Here is a 22,285-nt window from a genome sequence, read left to right as displayed (position 1 = left end):
CCCCAATGCAGTGCGACTTCTTTAAGCGGACCCGCTATTACCGGATCATGCCCAAGTACCACGCTGTGCGGATCCGGGAGGAGGAGCGCTATCCGCCTCCAGGGAGCACCGTGCCTACCAAGAAGCACTGGGTCACCAGCTGGCAGAGTCGGGACCGATACTACTGATGTCCTCCCCGATCCCACCCCTGCTCCCCCTGGTGCCCCCTTCTGTTTATCATAAGTTATGCCCCGGACGGTCCACAGGGGCCACTGCCTTTGGCTGGCAGCAGCAGACTCAGGCACACACGCCTCTTCGAGCACGCGCGTGGGCTATCTGGCCACGGGCTCCCCGCAGGAGGGCCGGGGTCGCGGGCCCTGCAGCGCCAAGCTCACCGCAGCCCTGGGCCCTGGACACACGCGGGCCCCCCTGCTTGTGGCCTGTGCTTGTGCACCACGGCTGGCGCGTGGACATGCGTGGCCCTGCCTCTGCCTGTGCCAAAACGAAGCCAAAGGGCCTCCACCAGAGCCAGGAGGAAAATGCCCCCGCTGTGGTGACACCTCCCCCATGCACACTGGACCCATCTTGAGCCATAGTCACTGGATTGACTCTGCTATTAAGTCTAAAACTACTGACAGGGAGCGGCGCGCCGGGCCCCCAGCAGCAGCTCCCGGCACCCATGCCAGAGGGCGCGGGGGCCTGCCTCAGGTTGCCCACCGTGGCGTTTGCAGGACTGGGCGTGCTCAGACCCAAGAGCAGAGTGAGCTAGAAGGAAGGTCCCCGAGATGGCTTTCCTTCACGGACCTCTGTGAAGCCTCTCTCCTCGGCCACGGCCCGCACTGGCGAGGAGAGCAGTCTGGAGGAACAAAGACGGACAAAAGCCGCTGGCCAGCTCGACACGTGGCGGCGGGACTGCCCTGGGAACTCAGTGGAATGCTCAGCAGAGGAGGGGACCAGTCCTGGGCCAAGGAGATGTTGGACGTAGAGAGGAGATCCCACTTCTTACCCACCACTACCGCGCAGGCCTCTGAAGGCCTGGAGAGACCATCTCCCCCCACCGCAACACACGCAAGGTCACAGAGGGAGCGACACTTGAATGTAGAACAGGGAGGGAGCCCTGGCCCTGCCCCCTGGGCAGAACTTATTCTGCCCTCACTGACCATGGGGAGGGGACCTAGAAGGAGAGTTCTTGGCTGTCCTTGGCTTTCTCAGAGCCAACCTAGCTCTGCCTCCTCCCCCGTGGGTAGGTCCTGAGGCCCAGTCTAGAAGTTGAGGCCGGTTCCAGGGAACCTCTCCTGACCCCTGCCTCTTGGCGGTTCCCTTTTCCAGTCCCTGTCCCCTTCCATGGTACTGTAGCGGGAGGCTCCCTCCCCCTCCTTGTGCCTTCTTTGTATATAGGCTTCTCAGGCGACCAATAAACAGCTCCCAGTTTTTATGCACTGCATCGGCCTCCATTCACCCCCACCCTGTACCAACCCCAGTTCGGTCTGTTGGATAGTGATGTCATCTAGCTGACCCCTGGGCGGACAAAGCCAGGTGCGGGGAGGGATCTTGGAGGTGGGGAGGGGGACATACCAGCCCCTGCTCTCAGTGATGTCCTGGTCTAAGGGATGGTCGTGGACATATAACTGAGATCCAGAACCTGAAGTCAGGGAGAGGACCTGAGTAGACTGAAGAGAATCCCAAACGGCTTCTTGGTGCACAGTGTGCCGGCCCTGGGGGAGGAGGAGGGAGGGAGAGGTGGTGATGTGCAGGGTCCGGAAGAGGCAGAAAGCTACTCTGCTGTATAGAAACAGGTAGTCCTGGATACTGGTGCAGGGAGGCTGAGTGCAAGGGCGGAGAGCCAAGAACCTTCATCCAGTGGCTGGATTCAGATAAGAACCTGCTTTTCTGCTGCAATTGCACCCAAACCCCCGCCCCTAGGCACCATGTTGAGTAGATCAGAGGGCGAGCCAGGGACCCAAGACTGGAAAGATGGAAAGGTCCTAGTATCTATTGCGCAGACTCTGGGCAGGGGTACCTGCAGTCCTAGTCTGTGGCCACTGCTCCAGGGCTGCTTCGGTACTGAGCCCCCTTGGCCCACGTTATTGGGCCAAGCCCTCCCTAAGGCCCCCTTTCCATACGAGCCTGGGAGGACTGGGAGGACGGAGCTTTCCCCATGACTTCTTTGTCCTAAATTGTGGTTTGGGTCCTTCCGTCCATCGTCCTCAAAGCTATGGCCTTTGGAAGACTTCCCCGGAGGCTGAAAATTACTACTCAGTGAAGCCTAGAGGCAGATCCTCTACTCAGCCGCTCTGAGAGCCCACAAACCCAGGCTTTTCTCCCAGGACCCCCTGCTGATGTCTGCCTGGGTGTCTCTCAGCCTGCCTCACTGACTGCCCCTCACTTTCTGGGCTGGGATTGCCCCTTTCCGGGATGACTGACAGTGGAAGCTCCACTTCCTCCAGGAAAACCCAAGCCACTACCCAAAGCTCTCAGAACCAATAATAATCGGAACCCCCAGTTCATTTTCCAAAACCTGGGTTATTCGCTCAGTCGGGAGTAACACCACGCGTGGGGTGGCAAAGTCCAGCTGCAGAGCTCAGTCCGGCTCGCTCCTGTCTTTTGCAGACACTTTCTACTTTATGAAAAAAGATCTAGGGATCTACACTTTCCTCTGGCCACCTTCACAGGCTCAGCCCCCAGTCTCATATATGTGTGTGTGTGTGTGTGTGTGTGTGTGTGTGTGTGTGTGTGTATGACAGACTGTTTATGCTTGGATGAGAACACAGTCTCTCCCTCTGTCTCTGTCTCTCTCTGTCTCTCTCTCTCACACACACACACACACACACACACCACAGTGTAAGTAGTCATTTTGAGGACTGGTGCTACACTTTTATGAAAGAAACATCATGGTAGAGAGGCGGCAATACCCACTTTATATAAAAGGGTCCTCGATCATGTCAAGCTTCGGGAGCTCCTTGGAGTTGTAGCACCTCCAAACTGTTCCCCAAGAGGGTCTCAGCTTTTGTGTCACTAAAAGGACCCATAAGGTGATTCTCCCCCTCTGGGCACAAGGTTGGATGGCACTTCCTGGGCCTTCCTGGTTGGATGAGGTCATGTGACTAATATTGGCCAGTGAGTTGTGAGCAGAAGGGAAGCGGATTGATTCTGGGCTGAGAGAGTTAATTGCTGGGCGAGGCCCTCCCCGGCTTTCCCTCCTCTGCTGCTGCTGCTGCTGCTGTAGAAGCCTGGATTGAGAGCCCCCCTCCCCGCCCCCCACCAACCTGCATTGTATATATAGTGGGAAATCTGGGCATGGTGTGGGTGGAGGTTACCTCAGCATCACCTAAACCTAGCTTGACCACACCATGCCACTCCCGTTATCACCCTGCAGCAAGCTTTGCAGATCTAAGCACAGAGGCCACATTACACAAGTCCAGCACTTTGGGGCGCCTGGGTGGCTCAGTCGGTTAAGCGTCCGACTTCGGCTCAGGTCATGATCTCGCGGTCCGTGAGTTCGAGCCCCGCGTCGGGCTCTGTGCTGACAGCTCAGAGCCTGGAGCCTGTTTCAGATTCTGTGTCTCCCTCTCTCTCTGACCCTCCCCCATTCATGCTCTGTCTCTCTCTGTCTCAAAAATAAACAAACGTCAAAAAAAAAATTCAGAAGTCCAGCACTAACGAGAGGATCACGGGAAATCTCTCTCCTACACCTAGCCTCAGGGCTTATGGCCTTCTCATTATTACTTAAATTTTGACAGTAATAGCTGCTATTTACCGATTATTTACTATGTGCCAGGCCCAGGGCCGGGCTTTTTTTTTTTTTTAATTTTTTTTAACGTTTATTTATTTTTGAGACAGAGAGAGACAGAGCATGAACGGGGGAGGGTCAGAGAGAGAGGGAGACACAGAATCAGAAGCAGGCTCCAGGCTCTGGGCCATCAGCCCAGAGCCCGACGCGGGGCTTGAACTCATGGACCGCGAGATCGTGACCTGAGCTGAAGTCGGACGTTTAACTGACTGAGCCATCCAGGCGCCCCCAGGGCCGGGCTTTTTACATGTAGTATGCCATATACTCTTCCTGGCATCTTGAGGACTGCACTCACCAACATCATCAATGATGTAATTGCCAGCTGGAAGGATGTTTCGTTGTTCCTCCCTGGTGCCTCTGTGGCATGTCTCCGTGGTGACCCCAGTTCTATTTTCACATTCTTTTCCCTTCTGTGTGCCAGGTGCTATACCTGGGGCTGGAGATCGAGCAGTGAATTACACAGACACAGACATCCCTGCCCTCCTGAAGCTTCAAGTCTAGTGGCGGAGACAGAGGAGTCAGCCGACGATTTCCACTCAGTGTGATAAGACCCAAATAGTGCTAAGGTTGGGAGGTCCAAGGAGCCCTTGGAGGGAACCCATAACCCAGCCTGGTAGGGTCAGAGACTTGAAGAAGGAGCAGGTGGTGAGAAAAAAGAATGATCTCGGCAGAAGAGACAGCCTTTGTAACGTCTTGGAGATTGGAGGCTGGTTCAAGGCAGTAGATGATTATGGCTGGGAGTGGAGCAGGGGAATATGGAGAGATGAACCTGGAGAGTTAAGCCAAAGCACATCATGCAGCAGCGGGAAAGGCGCCAGTAAGAAGTGGAGTGCCACTGAAAGGCCGTGAGCAAGGGAGGTAACAAGTTCATGGCCAGCTCAGTTGGAAGAGCATGGGACTCTTGATCTCTGGGCGGTGAGTTTGAGCCCCGTGTTGGGTGCAGAGGTGACTTCAATAAATAAAACTAAAAAAACAAACAAAAACAACAACAGAAAACAAGTTCAGATTTGCATTTGAGAAGGATCCCTGAGCCTCAGTTTCCTCATTTATATAATGGGGATAATAATAGCACAATCGAGCCATCTGGAGAATTAAATAAAATAACGCATGCAAACCGTGCCCAGCACATAGGTTATTATTCGTTCAGCTAAGAGTCCCTGCCATTGTGAAGCCTTCCACATAGCTCGGTGGTGACTGTAATACATTGTTATATAGCAACTACTTACTTCTTAAGCAGGTACCTCCCAAACTGAGAAATGAAACCATCAAGGGGAAAGACTACGTCTTTATTCTTTCTGTGTTTCCTGTTCCCAGCACAAAGCCCAGAGTCTATTGGGCACTTGGTCAGTGGGGCCCAAGAACACAGTGAAAGAGTGAAAACATCAAAGGGGCAAGGCGGGGTCAGGACGTACCACCACGAGAGGGGGCGCCAAGTTCTTATGAGAGCTCAGGGCTACTGGGGAAGGGAGGGCTCCCCAATCCCCAGCACAGATCACCTGCCAGGACCTTTCTCTAAGGAAGCCCAGTGCGAAGATGGTCGCTTTCTCAAGTCAAATGAGTAGAGAATAATAAAATAAGTGTTTTGTAAACTGCACTCATAGCGCAGATGCTAGCGGCTGCCTCTGCTGCCGCCAGTCGTTAGGGTTTTGACTCTGGGTGTCGCCTTTTCCCGAGCCGCTTGGATCTTTGTGGAAGCGGGTGGGGGCAAATCTGTACGAGGGGTGAGCATGGGCTTGCATCTTGATCCCGAAGTTTGCAAACATTTCCAGTCTAAGTCACTGTCATCCGGCCTGGGAACCCACCAGACCGTCCCCCTCGGGGAGCGCAGATGCGGATCCGGGCGGGTGAAACAGGTCCCTTTGGGAGGGAAGGGATTCGTTGAAAACTATCCGGATAATTTCAGGGGAGGCGAGCGAAGGAGATTCGGGGAGAGCGCGGGAAGGGAAGTGGAAAGGAGGAATAACGGACCTCTGGGGAGGCAGGGGTTAAGCGGGGCTTGGCCCGGAGGAGGAAAGGGCGGAACCAACGCTCGGGGGGCGGGCCCTCGGTGCGACCCAAGAAAACAACGGGCCTCGCCGAGCAGAGACGGGTTAAAGGGGCGGGTCCAGGGGAAGCCACGTGCCGGGGCAAGAGGCGATTGGCTCTGCCGGGGTTGTTTGTGAGCGGCCATTGGCGACGTCAGGGCACCTCGACGAGCCGATTGGCCGGGGCTTGGAGGACTGCCGGGACCGGGGCGGGGAGGAGACCGCGGGCCCCAGTCCCTGGGCCGGGCTGGGCCGCCGCTAGAGCCAGCGCTGCCCGCGGAGGGACTGGAGCCCGAGCCCGAGCAGCGGCAGCTGCCGCCGCAGCCGCCGCCGCCGCCGCCGCCGCCGCCATGCGCTGGGTCCGCGCGCTGCTGAAAAATGCGTCCCTGGCAGGGGCGCCCAAGTACATCGAACACTTCAGCAAGTTCTCCCCGTCCCCGCTGTCCATGAAGCAGTTTCTGGACTTCGGTACGGAGTGCGCGGGGGGCGGCTGGCCGCGGGGGCCCGCGGGGCGCCGGGGGGCGGTAAGTGAAGAAGCCCTGGTCTTGAAGGATCAATGCGGAGGAGAAGAAAGGCCCTCCTTCGCGTGACAGCGAAGTTGCTTGGAAGGGTACCAGGCAGGAAAGGGTTAAAGGGGGGGGGGGGGGCGTGATGGCCCTGAAAGGGTTAAGGTGCCCTGGGGAAGAGCTCTGGACTAGGTCGTTAATGGGAAGTGGGAGCACTGACAAGGAGGGGTCCAGTGTCTTGCTGGGCTTTGCCATAGGTCTTGGAGTAAGAGGCAATGAGGCGATGATGTTAGGGCAGGAAGGGAGTGGCATATATCCAGACAGAAAGGGTTAACGGTGGTTGCCCTAGTGGCTCAAAGGGTAGGAGTTGGAGAGGAAATAGGGCGGGGATGCTGGTGGCAGTAACAAGGCAGGATTGGGAGGTGCAACCATCTGGAAGAAGACCTGGGCTGGGCTGGGCACCCTGGGGTCAGGTGGGACCCAGGCTCTTTCAGAAAGTGTCAACAGGAGGGAGGTCGCTGGTCCCTATACCTCTACCCGCTGAAGGAGCTGGCCCCCAGCTGTCCCAGTGGGCAAGGACACTTGAAGAGCAAATCTGTTTGGGCCTGGCTCCCTGTCCCCAACCGGGCCAAGGCCTGGGGCACCATGAGGTGGAGTCAGGAGGCTTGCAGCCTTGGCTGTCCCTAGGTTTCTGGGCCAGGATCACCCACCAGCAGCGCCCTGGGGGTGCCTCTGGAGCAGAAGCAAAGCTGTGCCAGTGTGGCGACTGAAACAGGCATTGTGTGGGCCCTGTCTGTCTACATGTATTTCCGTGGTGCCAGCTGGGGATTAGGAGGGGATGCCCAGGTCTCTCAAGAGTTGAAGAGACAGTGCCTGGCTCAAGTTACAGCTGCGTCACCGATGGGAGGGGGTGGGGAGGTGGCAGCCAGGACACAGGGCCCCTGTTCCCCAGGACTTGTCTGCCTGTCCCCCTGCCCTGTTCGAGCTGTCCCCGTGTAGGAAAGCCTCCTGGGCCCATTCCCAGCCACAGCAGTTGTCCGGTCCAAACTGGACCCCAGTTATAGAAATGGGCTAGGTGGGGCTCATAGTAGGGTTGGGTCCACTTGTAGTACAGTGGGGGAAACAGATCTTCAGAAGGACGGTGACATGCCCTTGGTGGCAGAGTTGGGAGCAGAACTTAGACTCAAGTCTAGGTCTTCTGACCCTAGGCCATGGCCTTAGTCTATCACTTGGTCTTCATCTTGAAGCCAGACCAAGGACCAAGGTATTTGGGTTCCCAAGCCTGGGCCCTGTTTGCCCCACAGGCAGGCATTAATGCAGGAGCAACTCTACAGTGGTCATCAAGACCAGCCTAGGTGAGGACAGACTGGGCCCACAATGACGCTGGGCCCCTGCAGCTGCGATGGACCAGGCTTAGCTCCCCTCGGCCATTTCCAGCCCCGGGAAGGGGTGGTTTTCCCGGGCTCCTCTGCCCACCTGGATCAGCCCCAGCCCACCCCCTCCACTCTGCAGTTGGAGCTTCTGCTAAGTGAGACAGAAAGACACAAAGTGAGGTCGCTTAGGCCAGAGGCGGCTCCAAGAGTGCCTGGGAGTGGCCCTGTCCCCTGTGGTAGAAGGCAAGCAGGGGTCAGTGGGGGCTGGGGAGAGGACGCAAGCTTGAAGAGGGTTCGGAGGGGTGGTATGGAGGTGAGAACAGTGCAGGGGCTTAGGAGAGCTGCTTTGCTTTGTGCCCCTGGTCACTTCTCTGCACTCTCAGGAAATGAAGGATTTTTTTCCACCTGACCCTGAGATGATCAGTGGCTCCAGTGGTTTGCAGCTGGGTGGGCTCCCCTCTCTCTCTCTCTCCCTCTAGGGTCCAGCAATGCCTGTGAGAAAACCTCATTCACCTTCCTGAGGCAGGAGCTGCCCGTGCGCCTGGCCAACATCATGAAAGAGATTAACCTGCTTCCCGACCGGGTGCTGAGCACGCCCTCGGTACAGCTGGTCCAGAGCTGGTGAGACCCCTGGCCACTCCCACTCCACTGCCCATGCCGCTGCCAGATGCCCCTGGGCTCAGAGATGGAGTCTTTGTGCTTCCAGCAGCCTTGAGGGAGGTGGGGACAGTGGGGAAGCACAGAGACTCCAAGAGGCTAGAGAGTTGCCCAAGGTCAAGTGGAATGCGAGGCCAAGATAAAGCTCCTAGCCTCCATGCCTGTGGGCCATCCCTATACTTAACCACTCTCCTTCCTCTGGAAACCCAGGATCCCCCTGGGAAATCGTTTTCGCAGCCAAAACCCAAACCAAGCTCATGTCGCCATTCGCCACTGGCCCTGGTTCTGAAAAGCCAGCACCTACCGGGTAACATTTATCTGGGGCAACATTGTAGGGCCAGGGCAACAGAAAGAAACGAATTTTCAGATTATGTAATCCAAGCTACAAGCCAGACTGTTTTGGATGTTGGGAAACGCTCAGACCCAGGCATAGTACCTACCCCCAAGAACTTTGGAGGGGCAAGGACCAAAAGTTGTAGCAGTAGCAGAGGGAAATCCTCAGCAAAGGTCCCTCTAGAACTCTGTCCCAGGTTAAGTAACTGGATGGCATCAATCAATGGCCAGTCACATGAAGAACAAATAGGAGTTTGTAAGGGGCACGAAAGTGGTTAATCATTGTTGGTCTTTGGTGGTACCTGTGCAGAAGCCCTTTGCTAGCTCTTCTGGCAATGGTGTGATGTGGCTGTGGACCCCTGTTGGATTCAGGAGCATGGGTCCACACCTGCGGTGAGCCCAGGGCCATGCTGGGTACGGGAAAACAGCAGCAGCAACTGCCCTCAGGGAGCCTGTGATCTGGTAGGGAGCAGAGTGGGTAAATTAAGAGCTCCACAGGTAGCGGTGGGAGCAATGAGCTGCTGAAGAGTTACTTTTACTTAAGAACCAAAATATTAAAAAAAAAATTTTAACGTTGGTTCATTTTTGAGAGACCGAGAGAAGGGGCAGAGAGAGGGAGGCACAGAATCCCAAGCAGGCTCCAGGCTCCGAGCCGTCAGCACGGAACCCGACGCGGGGCTCGAACTCACACACCGCGAGATCATGACCTGAGCCGAAGTCGGACGCTCAACCGACTGAGCCACCCAGGCGCCCCCAAGAACCAAAATATTATTCAAAAGTAACATCGGTTAGGTTTTTCTCCTCATTGTAGAAGTATAACATGTCCACTTTGACATTTGGAAAACACGAAAAAGCAGCTAGAAGAGAATGCCAGCCCACCCCGTACCCAAATACCCTCCACCCCGTAACCAAACACTGGTAGCGTTTCATAAGGTTTTATTGGTGCCTTTCCAGCATTTTTGCTACGCATGGATAGGCATACGCAGGACTTTCTCCAATTTAATGAGACGCAGTAAGGAAAGCGTTTTGTGCACAAGGCCAGGCACATCGAAGGTGCACACTGAGTCAGAAAGTTGTGGGAAAGGGGCACCTGCCTGGGTGGCTCAGCGTATTGGGCGACTCTTGATTTCGGCTCAGGTCATGATCTCGGTTCAGGGGTTTCGGCCCCACACATGCCTCTGCGCTGGTGGCACAGAGCCTACTTGGGATTCTCGCTTTCCCTCTCTCTTTCTGCCCCTCTCCCTCGCATGCACATGCTCTCTCTCTCTCTCAAAATTAACAAACGTTTAGAAAAAGAAGGAGAAAGTTGTGGGGAAGTTGAAATGGACGCGTAACGGAGGCAATACATCCCTGGGCCTTATAGGGTGCCTCCGTGAGCCTAGAACTAGAAGGAAGGGAAGGGCATTCCAGGCCTTGGAACTGCCGGTGCCAAGGTGTAGAGGCAGGCCTCTGAGACCTCACTCTGTGCCTGTAGTGCTTTGGATACAAGCTGTGAAGGGGGGTTGGGGGGGAGGGCGGAAACTGGTCTTCCTATAGCCCCACCAGGTCACCCCTCGCTGGGCCCTGTCCCTCTGAGGTGCAGGACATCTGAGCCAGCCGGCATTTCCCACCATGGGGCGTGTGAAAGTCGCAGGGAGGAGACAGAAGGTGCCATCTGGTCCCCCGCTCCTCCTCCGGCTCTGCCCGGCTGACTGGCTGACTGCCTCTCCAGCAGGTCCCTGACTCCACGACAGGCCCTCTCGTGCCCCTCCCGGGACGCCGTGTTCCTAGGAGAGCCGGAGGATGTATGTCAGGGTGTAGGGGAGCAGGGAGCTGCTGAACTGCCCGTGACGCCCCCAGGCTCCTGCCCAGGCCATTCCTGAAAATGAATTGCACATGGGCGGGCTTGGCCTGGCTTTTCTTCCCCGAAAGCTTGGAAGTGGCGTCCAGCAACAGAAGGTGGGAGCGGAGTTAGACAAGAGAGAACCCCTCCCGGTGGATGATTTAACTCTCAGGAGAGCAGGCGACGGGATTGCTAGAGTGAGTGTCCCGGTGCACTGAAGAGAAGCCTGCTGAGGTTTTTTTTCCAGAGAACGGGCATCGGCCGCAGCAAGAGAAGCTGAAGTCTGAGGGGAGGAAGGACTTTCCGATGGGGACGAGGTGGCTGCCTGTGAGAGAGTGCATACCTCCTCCAGGAGCTTGGATGCAGAGGTGGAGGTGGGCAGGGTTCGCACGACAGCAGGGGGACAACATACCAAGGAGCCTGGCAGGAGGGCCACTGTCCTCAGAGTCTGATGGGTAGGGAGGAAATGCCGTCCCTTGGGAAATGGGAGAGGCCTGTACAAATGCGATCAGAGGCAGTGGTGCTAAGATGTGGCGATAGCTAGCGAGTTTCTCAGCTGCCGAGAGAGTCTAGGCAAGGGCGGAGGGTCAATGTGGACAAGCTGAGCATTCCTGGTTTTAAATAAGCCTGATAAATTGTTTCAACCAGACAGACCTGGTGCAGAGGGCGCCTGTTTTGGAAGCGACTGGAAGAGAGTAGAAAGCCCTGGTCGTTGGTGTCGGTGTCAGCACACTTGACTTTGAGGCTTGGCTTTGCTGCTTGCTGGACCCTTCACCCTTGGCAAGCCTCTGGCCTCCCTGAGCCTCGGCTTCCTCCCCCGTAAAATGGGGATCCATCCCGCTTCTAAGGGCAGATGCCACCGTTAGATGCCCCGAGCTCCGGGGCGGCAGTCCCTCTAGGCCAAAGATCTGTGACTGTGGCCGAGGTTGTCTTAGACAATGTGGTAATAATAGTGATGGCAATGACCAAAGCAAACAGACCCAGAGGGCCTGCTGTGCATCAGGAACTAGGCATGTCCGTGTGTTCCCGCACTTAGCGCTCCCGACCGCCTGAGGAAGGAGGCCTTGTTTTTATCTCCATTTCATAGATGAGCAGGCTGAGGTTCAGAGAGGTGAAGACACAGGTGTGAGATCACTCAGGCTGCTGGTGAGAGAGCCGGGAGTCCAGCGGCGGCCGTGTGACCTGGTGGCTGCGTTCATGAGGGGAGGGGAAGAGTGCTGTGTTTGGCCGGTGGGGGGGGGGGGGGGCAGCGACGTGGATCAGAGGTTTCCACACTCACGAAGCGAGTCCTCCACAGACAGTAGGGCTCCCCTTATCGGAACGTGTGCCGCCTAGGGATGCTGAGCACGGAGCAGGAGAGAAAGCCAGCCCAAGGAGGAGGGTGTGGCACTGGTAGGCGTGTGCTTCCAGAAGGTAGGGGACTCTCGGGAGGGGAGAGGAGAGGATGGGAAGGATTTTCCCAGAGGACCCCGGCCCCCGCCTGAAGCCTTGCAAGGTCTGCTGCACCGGATGTCACGATCGGGTCCTAAAGGGAGAGGCACCGGGGAAGGAGTGAGGCTCGCTGGCTCCCGTGCTGCCCCCCGCTCCGAGGGCCGGAGAAAAGAACTGGGCTCGGACCCGGGAGGCCCGAAAGCGGTAGTGCAATGACAGGCACGCCACTGAAGTGAGGTTAAGAATCTCCTGCCACCAAGGGGTGGCAGGGAAAGGGGCCGGGGGCCGTATGGCCAGCACCTTCTCATGAACCTCCCTTGCCCGTCAGTGAGGTGTAGACCCTGCACCCCAACCCTACAGGAACCACGGCCCTTGAGAACCCAGGGCCCGCCGTACCCCAGGCATGGGGCTGGGGCTGGGGCCAAATCGTCACCGACCCCCTCACCCACTCCTTCCAGGATCAGAGTTGAGACTGAGAACCTCGGAGTGCTATTGCCGTGAACCCCACTTTATAGCCGGGGACCTGAGCGGCTTAGCGGCTTCTGTAGCCCCAGGACCCGAATCTGCCCGGCTCAGGGACTGCACCCAGCACCCCTCCACAGAGCAGCTTCCATCTGGACGATGCAGGACAGGTCTGTCACCTCCCCCTCCTCAAATGGCCACGGCCTCGTTCACACTTCTTATTCCCAGCGGCTGTGGACGTTACTGCATGGTGTGCGCTCGCCCCCTCCACCTCGCCACACATTCCGCCACCCCCACCCCTCCCCCGCCTCCCAAATCCAGGGCTCTGGGCAGGCTAGAAGGCCCCAGAAGGCAGGCGCCCCGGGGCCTGATTTGCTGAGGTCGGCAGGCCCAGGCCTTCCCTAGGGCAGCTGTGTCGGGCCCCCGCTGCCGGCTGGGCCTGCTCTGTCCGGCCATGGGTTTGGGGGGGCGGATAAACCTGGAAGTGAAGTGGCGTGCCTGTCGTTGCACCACCGCTTTCGGGCCTCCCGGGTCCGAGCCCAGTTCTTTTCTCCAGCCCTCGGAGCGGGGGGCAGCACGGGAGCCAGCGAGCCTCACTCCTTCCCCGGTGCCTCTCCCTTTAGGACCCGATCGTGACATCCGGTGCAGCAGACCTTGCAAGGCTTCAGGCGGGGGCCGGGGTCCTCTGGGAAAATCCTTCCCATCCTCTCCTCTCCCCTCCCGAGAGTCCACCGGGGAGGACTACTCCCCGGAAGGAAAGGCCCTGCGAGGCAGGCCGGCAGGGGTTCTAACCCAGGGGTTCTGGGCTCCACTCCCCAGCTGGTTTCCTCCCCCTCCTCTCTTCTACCTACCCCAGCCTTGCACCCTTGCAGGTGTTCTCCCCAGATCCCCTTGCCCTCCCAGAATCCTGAGCGTGAAGCTTATCCTGGGCATGGCGGTGAGGGGACGGAACAGGGATCTGGCGGCACACAGCCTGCGAGAGAGAGAGAGGCCCTGCTCTGCACGGTAGCCCCCTCATCTGTGGAATGGGTGCAGCAGGAGCACCTAGCTACCAGGTTAACGCGGAGGCTAACGTAGGGGAGCAGGCAAGCACAGGGCCGAGCCCTGTCCGAGCCTGGCCCCCTGGAAATGCCGGCCGCCATCACATCGGCCCCAGCACTGTGAGGACCCGTGTAGGTGGTGGGCAGCTGGCCACACGGTGTGGACTTGGAGTCAGACAGACGTGGATTTGAAGCCCAGCGCGACATTTAAACCTCCACTCGTGACAAGGATGCACATCTAGAGAGTGCTCACCGTGTGCTAGGCGCTGGGCCAATGGTCACGTTCGACCCTCACTGAAAGGTAGCAATGGCCATAGGTACAAGACCCTCCGTTTTCCTGAGGCGGAAACTCAGGCCCAGAGAGGCTGCACGACTTACACAGGCCACACAGCCACGAAGTGGGAAAGCCGGGACGGCGACTCAGTAGAGCCAGCCCCCAAGCCAGCTCTCCCACTCTCTCTTCCGCTGTCTGAAGCAAGAGAGGGAAGACAGCGGTTGGTAGGTGAAGGGGGAAGGGTATTCTGCACAGAGGGACCCGCGGGGACACGGAGGTGAGCATTTTGAGCAGACGGCCCTACGGGGTGACAAGAGTACCCGAGGCTTGAGTCTTCTCTTACACCACCTCCCAGCTGTACGGCTGCTTCAGGCCTCAGTTGAGGAACCTGTGAAACGGGGCTAATTCCTGCTCGTCATACCTGTCAAGGTCAAAGCACTGTGAACAAAGGAATGCTCCTGCTGCGGAGGGGCCTCTCCTAGAGACTGTTGGGCCCCACTGCCCTCTGCCCCAGGCAGCCCCTTCCTGCTGGCTAGAAGCGTTTCTCCCGCAGAGAGGCTCCGCTTGGTGGCCTTCCCCAGGAGAACAGCCTGTGGACTGCGCATGTCAGCTGGGGCACAGCGGGGGTCCCGGCTCACAGGGGCTCTAGGTTGACTCAGGCTCTGGGTTGATACCCTCTGCTGCCACGGGTGGGCCTGACTCCCTTTCACCGGCCGGTCCCCTGCTGCCCCGAGTTCAGGACTTCCTAACACTCCCCCGGTTACCTAGCTCTTTTGTAGATCCTGAGGAAATTGGCCTCCCAACGAGGCCTGCGGATGGGAGCAGCAGGCGGCCACGTACCCCTGTCGGGCCTGTGGAGTGGAGTGAGCTTTCCTGGCTCGCTGGGGGCTCCAGCCCCACCCATGGCCAGGGCCGGGCCTGCCTGCCCCACTCCTGTGTCCTTCCCACCTGCCCTTCAAAATCCACTCCCCTGGGCAGACTGCACGGCTCCTGTGCCCAGCCCAGAGTGTTAGGCTATAATCCTCACTGAGCCTGGGCTCCGACATGCCCCGGGCTGGCCAGCCGTGCCCCGTGGGATGAAACAGCAACCCGACGGGTCAGATGTTACAGTCGGTTTCCGTGAAGGGGCGCTCAGGGAGGTTAAGTGACTTGCTCCAGCCTCCTCTCACTGCAGAATCTTGGTCCGTAATCCATGAGGCCCCGGGCGTGGGATGATCTCCAGTGCCCTCCTGAGACTGCCATTCTTAGATCCCAAAGCAAAGGTGCTATATGGGGGACCAGCAAATGAGAGATGTTCTTGCATAACTTACTGTGTTGTCAGGGAGACTCGCATACAGATGAAACGCATTGGGAAAAAGTGTGGTGCGGCCTGTCGACCAGTGCCGTCCGGGTGCCGCCCGCCGTAGGGGCGGGGCAGGCATGGGGCCAGCTGTCAGGTGGGAAGGGGGGCCGGGCCAGGCCTGGCCTGGAGCTGAGGCCATGTCCCCCCTCCCCCACTGCACACAGGTATGTCCAAAGTCTCCTGGACATCATGGAGTTCCTGGACAAAGACCCCGAGGACCATTGTACCCTGAGCCAGTGAGTGAGGGCCTCCACGGGGGCAGGAGGGCAGGTGCAGGTGAGGGGGCTCGGGGTCACAACCCAGATGCAGAAATGCCAAGAGGATAGAAGAAATGACCTCTGTCCTCAAGGATATCTAGTCTGAGGGGGGAGTTGGCCCCTGGCCTCGGTGTCCCTGAGTCTGGTTGGGGGATCCGAGCCCCTGCCCGTGAAGAGTTCCCAGCTGTCAGACAGGCGGTGGGAGATTCAGGGCAGGCTTGGGAAGCAGTGGGGAAGGCACCGTGTGTCCGTCAGGTTGGGAAGCGTCGAGTGAATGAAGACTCGGGGAGAGGAGGTCAGAGGTGGGGAGGAGCCCGAGGGGGCCCCAGGGTCGGGACAGGGCGGGGGGCCGACAGCCGCCGTGCCCTGCAGGTTCACCGATGCCCTGATCACCATCCGGAACCGCCACAACGACGTGGTGCCCACCATGGCGCAGGGCGTGCTGGAGTACAAGGACACCTACGGCGACGACCCGGTCTCCAACCAGAACATCCAGTACTTCCTGGACCGCTTCTACCTCAGCCGCATCTCCATCCGCATGCTCATCAACCAGCACAGTGAGCAGGGGGGGGGCTGGGGGAGGTGGCTCAGGACCCGAAAGAGGGATCCTGGCTCCACGGCGGAGAAGGAACACGGCAGCAATGAGGCGTGTTGTTCTCCGTGTTTGTAGGATGCAAAATCATGTTCCCTCCCTACACACTGTCCCGTGTGGTATCCGTCAAAACCCTCTCTAGTACTTCCGGCAACAGTTTGCTGTTCCGAGTCTCCCAGTCCCAAAGTATTCACTGTGACTGTTGAGAGATTGTAACCAGTTGAAAATCAAATGAGTTCCTCATGCTCAGAGCATTTCTGATGCGGGACGGGGAAAATCACTTTTGTAAGTGGTGTAGCAGGAGGAGGAAGAAATGTAATGTGGGCTGTGTGGGGGAGGAGGCTCTCTGAGCAGACTTCAGGTCTGCAAACAGTCCAGACGGGGAGGAGGTGGGGGGGAGAGGTGTTAAGCGTAGGGGTGGAGTCAGAGAGCCCTGGGGGCAGGAGGGGAGCCCCACGGACAGCAGCCTTCCTTCCTGCCTACAGCCCTGATTTTTGACGGCAGCACCAACCCGGCCCACCCCAAACACATTGGCAGCATCGACCCCAACTGCAACGTTTCAGAGGTGGTGAAGGGTAAGCTGTCCCCACCGTGCTGGCCCACACAGAGGAGCCCCAGAGACCCCCTTCAGGCCACCTGGCCAGAGGCTGAGCCATTCCCTGGCGGGTGGGGGCCTCGTCCCCTTGGATGTAATGTTAGCGATGCCCACCCACCCCCCCAAGCCAGTGCCAAGAGGGCTGGCTGCCTGCTGGCACCGCCCCATTCCCTAAATGGCCCTTCTCTTCTCTCAGATGCCTATGATATGGCCAAGCTCCTGTGTGACAAGTACTACATGGCCTCCCCTGACTTGGAGATCCAAGAGATCAATAGTGAGTGAACAAGGCCGTGTGTGTGTGTGTGTGTGTGTGTGTGTGTGTGTGTGTTTGTCTAAGGGCTCCAGAGTAGAAGGTGATATGAGAGAGTCAGGAAAAGACCTGGGGGGGGGGGGGGGGGGAAGGAAAAGCACTGGATGGGGCAGAAGCAGAGCTAGTATTGACTTATTATTAGCAGTATAATTACTAATTTATATTAAGCACTTATTAGGCCGTAAACACGCCAGACGAGGCACTCTGTTCTCGTGGAGGCTATGTTCTTGGTGCTGGGTGTTAGCCAGTGAACAAATAATAAACAAGCTAATTTCAGATGGTGACAAGTGATGGGGAGGAAGCAAGATGAGGTCACATGACAGCGATGGCGAGGAGCGGTGTATTTGATAGGGTATCAATTTGGCTGCCCTTCCAGAATCCAGACAACAGTGGCTTAATTAAAAGAGAGGCTTCCCCCTCTCCAGCCCCTGGGGCAGAGCAGTCAGAGCTGGCCACCCACCCTGAGGTCTCAGTTCCAGCTGGAGAAGGGGAAGAAGATGTCGAAGGCAGGGCTCAGGGGGTGGACAGTCACTCCCCTAAGTCACCTGGCCATGCCCGGCTGCCAGGGAGCCTGGGAATTCAGTCTAGCTGGGCAGCCATGTGCCCGTTAAAACTTTGGGGGAGGGGGTGTCTATTACCAAAAGAGGAAGGCAAGAGGGGATACGAGAAGGTGGCTGCAAGGGTCCTACTTTGGATGGGGTGGTCAGGGACCAGCAGGACCAGTGAGTGGGCTGGGAGATGGGCGGGAAGGGGTTGGAGACAGAGGCCAGGGCACGCAGGGCCCATGGCCACAGACAGGAGCTGGGATTTTGGGTGCAGCTTCCCGGGAAGCCCATCGGAGGATTTGAAACACAGCGATGCCAGGGTCTCACTTACGTTGTGAAGATATTTAGAGGTTGGAGGGGGTGAGTGAGACCTCAGGAAGACCGGTTAGGAGGTCACTGCAGGAATCCACGGGAGGGCAAGGCAGCAGAGACGAAAAAAAGAGGGTAGATTTGATAAAAAGAAATAGAGAGGCCAGGACCTGCTGATGAATCAGGGGCATAGGAGAAAGGGCGATCAGGGATCTGGAAGTTTCTCTACCCTTCCCCTCCCCCACCTGCTCCTTAGCCGCCCCCTACCTGGGTTCCAGAAACCTAGGTAGGTATTTCATGCCTGGAAGTCATGCTGCCCACATCCTTAAGGCCCAGTTCAAGTTCAGGTCCTTGGAAAAGCCTTCCTGCACCTCCTAGAAAACATGGTTAGGCACCCACCTACCTCTGTTTGAATTCCTTGGGGACAAAGATAGAAGGGCAGAGACAGGCTACTTTAGTTCAGTATCCCTGGGGTCAAGTTCAGGGCCTGGCACATAGCTCTGGGTACCACACCCAATGTGAAAGTCAGTTGTGTGTTTGTCCAGACTTGAATTTCCAAGATGGTAGGGCTGAATTTTATTCAACTTTATGCCCCACTGCCCAGCGCAGGGCCTGGGATTCCTTCATTCCTTAATCCACCGCACACTTTTTGAGTTCCTGCTACAAAGCTCTGTGCCAGGTACCTGGAAAAGACACCGGTCCCTACCACCAAGAAACTCTCCAGGCCAGAGCGATTCTTGAGGGGCAGAGTGCTGCTCTAAGAGTCATGCGCAGCACCTCTCCCCTCCCCCCACTGGATTAAAAAATCTCTCCAGGGGGCGCCGCTGGGTGGCTCAGTCAGTTAAACATCCAACTTCGGCCCAGGTCATGATCTGGTGGTTTGTGGGTTCGAGCCCCGCGTCGGGCTCTGTGCTGACAGCTCGGAGCCTGGAGCCTGCTTCGGATTCTGTTGTCTCCCTCTCTCTCTGCCCCTCCCCCACTTGTGCTCTGTCTCTCTCTCAAAAATAAATAAACATTAAAAAAAAAAAAAAAACTCCCAGGGATTCCGGTGTCCGGGTGAATGCTAGGAGGCTGGATATAGGATGGATAGATACTTCTTGAATGGATGGGTGGCTCGATAAACAGTGGATCAAGAGCAGGATGGATCTGTACCCTCTGAATGCATGGATAACTGAGAAGGATAGATGTTTGAATAGATGCGTAGTTGAGGGACAGTTGGACGGTTGAATGGACACTGGATGGGTAGTTGGAGGAATTCATAAATGTTGACCGTTAAACATCAGTGGTTGGATGGATGGATGAACAGATGGATGGACGGACATCTTATAATGGATGGATACCGTATGAATAGATGAACAATTGCCGGATGGGTGGCCCAGCAGATGGTTGGACGATAGATGGGTGGTTGAGTGCTGGGTCCTAGGTGCTGAGTGAATGAATGCAGAATGGTGACCTCTCGACAGTTTTCTGATCCTTGGTCTTGACTTTCCCCGCAGCCTCCAACTCCAAACAGCCAATTCACATGGTCTATGTCCCCTCCCACCTCTACCACATGCTTTTTGAACTCTTCAAGGTAAGGGGGCGGGGGATGGCCCTCCCTCTGTGGGGTTGGGGGTGGTTGGGCCAGGCTGCTCCCACTCATCACTTCCCCCTTTCCCGTCACAGAATGCCATGCGCGCAACTGTGGAAAGCCACGAGTCCAGCCTTGTCCTCCCACCTATCAAGGTCATGGTGGCCTTGGGTGAGGAAGATCTGTCCATCAAAGTATGTGGCTCTTGGTTTGGGGCCGGAGGACAGCGGGGTGGGAACTTCCCTCCCACCATGAGATGGGCTCAGAGAAGACCCTGGGGATGGGGACGACCAAGAGAGGGTCAGGGGTGTCAGGGTGTGGGCGGCGTGAGCACTGACGACATATCCGTCTCCCCCAGATGAGTGACCGGGGTGGAGGAGTCCCCCTGAGGAAGATCGAGCGACTCTTCAGCTACATGTACTCCACAGCCCCCACCCCCCAGCCAGGCACTGGAGGGACCCCGCTGGTGAGACGGCTTCTCTCCAGTCCCCCCCCCCCGCCCCGACTTCCTAAAGAGTGCCTGTCTTTTCACCTCATCAAACAGTCACTGTCCCCATCACTTGCCTCCTCGATTCCCGTGGTCTTTGTTCTTGTATGGCTGTGTGTGGTGTCAGTCACCTTTCCCAGTCTGGGGGGTTGGGGTGCGGGGGAGGGCACCTCTCCCACTCCCTCCCCCCTACCCCCAGCCTGTGGCTGCCTTCTGACCTGACCTGCAGGTATCTGTCTGTCACCTTTCCTCAATTCTCCCTCTCACACTAGGGCCCCACGAAGTTACTGCCTCTCTCTCTGCTCTGTTCACTCTCCAGCACCGCCCTGCCTTCCCAGCAGAGCAGGAGGTGTGGGAACGGGAGGGAGCCCTGGACCTGTCCAGACCCACTGGCTCCCAGGGCCGAGCTCCTCTGCCTCCCCTGCTTCCTACCAACCCCAGCTGAGACGGCTCAGCCTCTCTGGCTCCACCAGACCCATTTCCCTCACCCCTGGGGGCTCCTGGGAATCCCCTGGCCCTAACCCCAGCTCGGCACATGGGTCCCTGCAGCTCCAGGAGGCCCAGCACCAGCCCCCGCATCACGCTCCCTTGCTGCCCCCTTGTAGGCTGGCTTCGGGTACGGGCTCCCCATTTCCCGCCTCTATGCCAAGTACTTCCAGGGAGACCTGCAGCTCTTCTCCATGGAGGGCTTTGGGACCGATGCTGTCATCTACCTCAAGGTGAGTCTCCTAGACCGCAGGGCCCGGCTTGTGGGGTTTCCTGGCGTGTCGGCCTGCTGTTGGGTTTCTTCTCCATCCCCCCTGTCCTCTCCCCATTCCAGACCGAGAATCAGAGCAAAGCTATAGTTCCCCAACCCCCAGGCATTCCCAACCCGGCAGGCAATTTAAGGAAGTCCACGGTCTATGACCAAGACCCCTGTTCTGGGGGCCTTTGACTTCTTACACCCAGGAGGAAGGGGCGTACCATAGAGAACTTGTCATTCAGCTCAGGAAGAGACTGAGGCCCAGCGTCCGTGACCCTGTTCAAGGTCACAGCCTACCCTCCCTCTGCCTCCCTGACCCTTTCAGTGAGCAGCCACCCTGAATGGGCAGGAGCAAGGCACAGAAGGGACAGGTCCTTTCGTGGGTCTTTGTGGGCCAGGGTCAGTTGTCTCAGCCAGTGTCTGGCACCTGGCTGGGCTGACTCAGACATGGTCACGTTCAGAGGCCACCACAACCCACCCGGGGGGGAAAGGGCGATCTCCTGAGGAGTGGGTGAGGCGCTGGGAAGCGGGACGAGCTGACCCTAGTGCTCTCCAGGCCCTGTCCACGGACTCCGTGGAACGCCTGCCCGTCTACAACAAGTCAGCCTGGCGTCACTACCAGACCATCCAGGAGGCGGGCGACTGGTGTGTGCCCAGCACGGAGCCCAAGAACACGTCCACCTACCGTGTCAGCTAGGGGCCGCCTCGCTCCCCTGCACCTGAGACTGCTGTCTCTGGGACTGGCCACCACGGTGACCCTCCCCAGCCCCCCCCCAGGTGGGGGGGAGGCTCTCCCTGATGACCAGCTTCTGTCTCTGTGGAAATCATGGTGACCAGTCCATGGGGGGCCCCTAAGTGCCAATCCCTGTCTCCACGGAGACCCCTAAGTAGTCTCCCTGGTGTTCAGGCTCGGTGGGCGATGCCTGAGGACGGGGAACCGTCTCCATCCTGATGGGGTGTCCCAGAGCTATTTCCATGGCAGTCCTCCTTCTGAGACCAGGGCTGCCACTTTGCTGCCAGGGGTCCTGGGTCCCCCTCACTGCCCTCCACGGCCCTGACCTTCCAAGTGGACACCCTGCTTGCCTTCTCCTCCTCCCCCAGCCCGTGCAGGCACCCTGGCCCTCGTCCAGCGTCAGCATTAGGAAGGAGCCGGGCGTCCCCGGGTGGAGAAAGGGGGTTGCACCCTTGGGCCCCTGGCTGGGGACCTGGTCCGACAGCGCCTCCCTCCACCCGGAGCTTTGAAGGTCAAGGTTAGGAGGCGGGAGTTCTCACCCAGGGCTCACCCTTAAAGTGGGAGACCCTGGGAGGCCCCAGAGATCAGGTGCCCTCAGCCAAGCTTCTCAGAGCCCCTCAGGCACCTCCCAAGCCCTCCCCTGGCATGTCCTCACATGCACACACCCACCTGCCGGCCCCACACCCACACGGTTCCACCTGAGCTCCAGACCCCACCTCCCACTGTGCCTGGACACGCAGGTGCTTGGGGTGGCTTTCTCCCTAGAATGCTCTATGTGCATAGCTAGTTTTATAGCCCCGAAAGCCCCCACCCTTCCCCTTAGCACACAGGGGGTTAAAGTTGTGTGTCCCTCCTAGTGGCTGTGATGATGACCGTGACATCCACAGTAAAGAGGAGATTGAATGAGACCGTGTCCTGGCTGCTTTCCTGGGCTGGGGGGGAAGGAGATCCACATGCATAAACAACACACACAGACACTGCGGTCCCTGTGACTACCGTATGACGCGCTCAGGACACCCGGCCCAGGGCATGACTCAGTGTCTACCACGAGCACAGCACCAGGCAAAGCCATCCGTTCAGAACGCCCGACAGTACAACGCCTGCTGACACCC

At 58.0% G+C, this 22,285-nt stretch overlaps 2 protein-coding genes across 2 annotated transcripts in view; both read left to right on the top strand.

Annotated features, from left to right (window-relative positions):
* The window catches only part of ITGA3 (integrin subunit alpha 3), a 30,129-nt gene extending 28,715 nt beyond the window's left edge, over positions 1–1,414 (top strand). Inside the window, exon 27 of the mRNA XM_042915432.1 lies at positions 12–1,414. The gene's annotated coding sequence lies outside the window, so the exon portion shown is untranslated. The remainder of the gene's footprint in view (positions 1–11) is intronic.
* Positions 1,415–6,035: 4,621 nt separating this feature from the next.
* PDK2 (pyruvate dehydrogenase kinase 2) lies at positions 6,036–22,081 on the top strand. The gene is made up of 11 exons (XM_042914545.1): positions 6,036–6,261; positions 8,152–8,293; positions 15,198–15,269; positions 15,663–15,847; positions 16,368–16,457; positions 16,674–16,751; positions 19,138–19,214; positions 19,307–19,405; positions 19,570–19,677; positions 20,304–20,417; positions 20,997–22,081. The coding sequence occupies exons 1-11, from the start codon at positions 6,144–6,146 to the stop codon at positions 21,135–21,137; spliced, it is 1,224 nt and encodes a 407-aa protein (XP_042770479.1). The 5' UTR covers positions 6,036–6,143; the 3' UTR covers positions 21,138–22,081.
* Positions 22,082–22,285: the final 204 nt, after the last annotated feature.

Source organism: Panthera leo, chromosome E1, assembly GCF_018350215.1.
Source record: "Panthera leo isolate Ple1 chromosome E1, P.leo_Ple1_pat1.1, whole genome shotgun sequence".
NCBI lineage: Eukaryota > Metazoa > Chordata > Mammalia > Carnivora > Felidae > Panthera > Panthera leo.
This window is presented reverse-complemented; position numbering and strand designations above follow the sequence as displayed.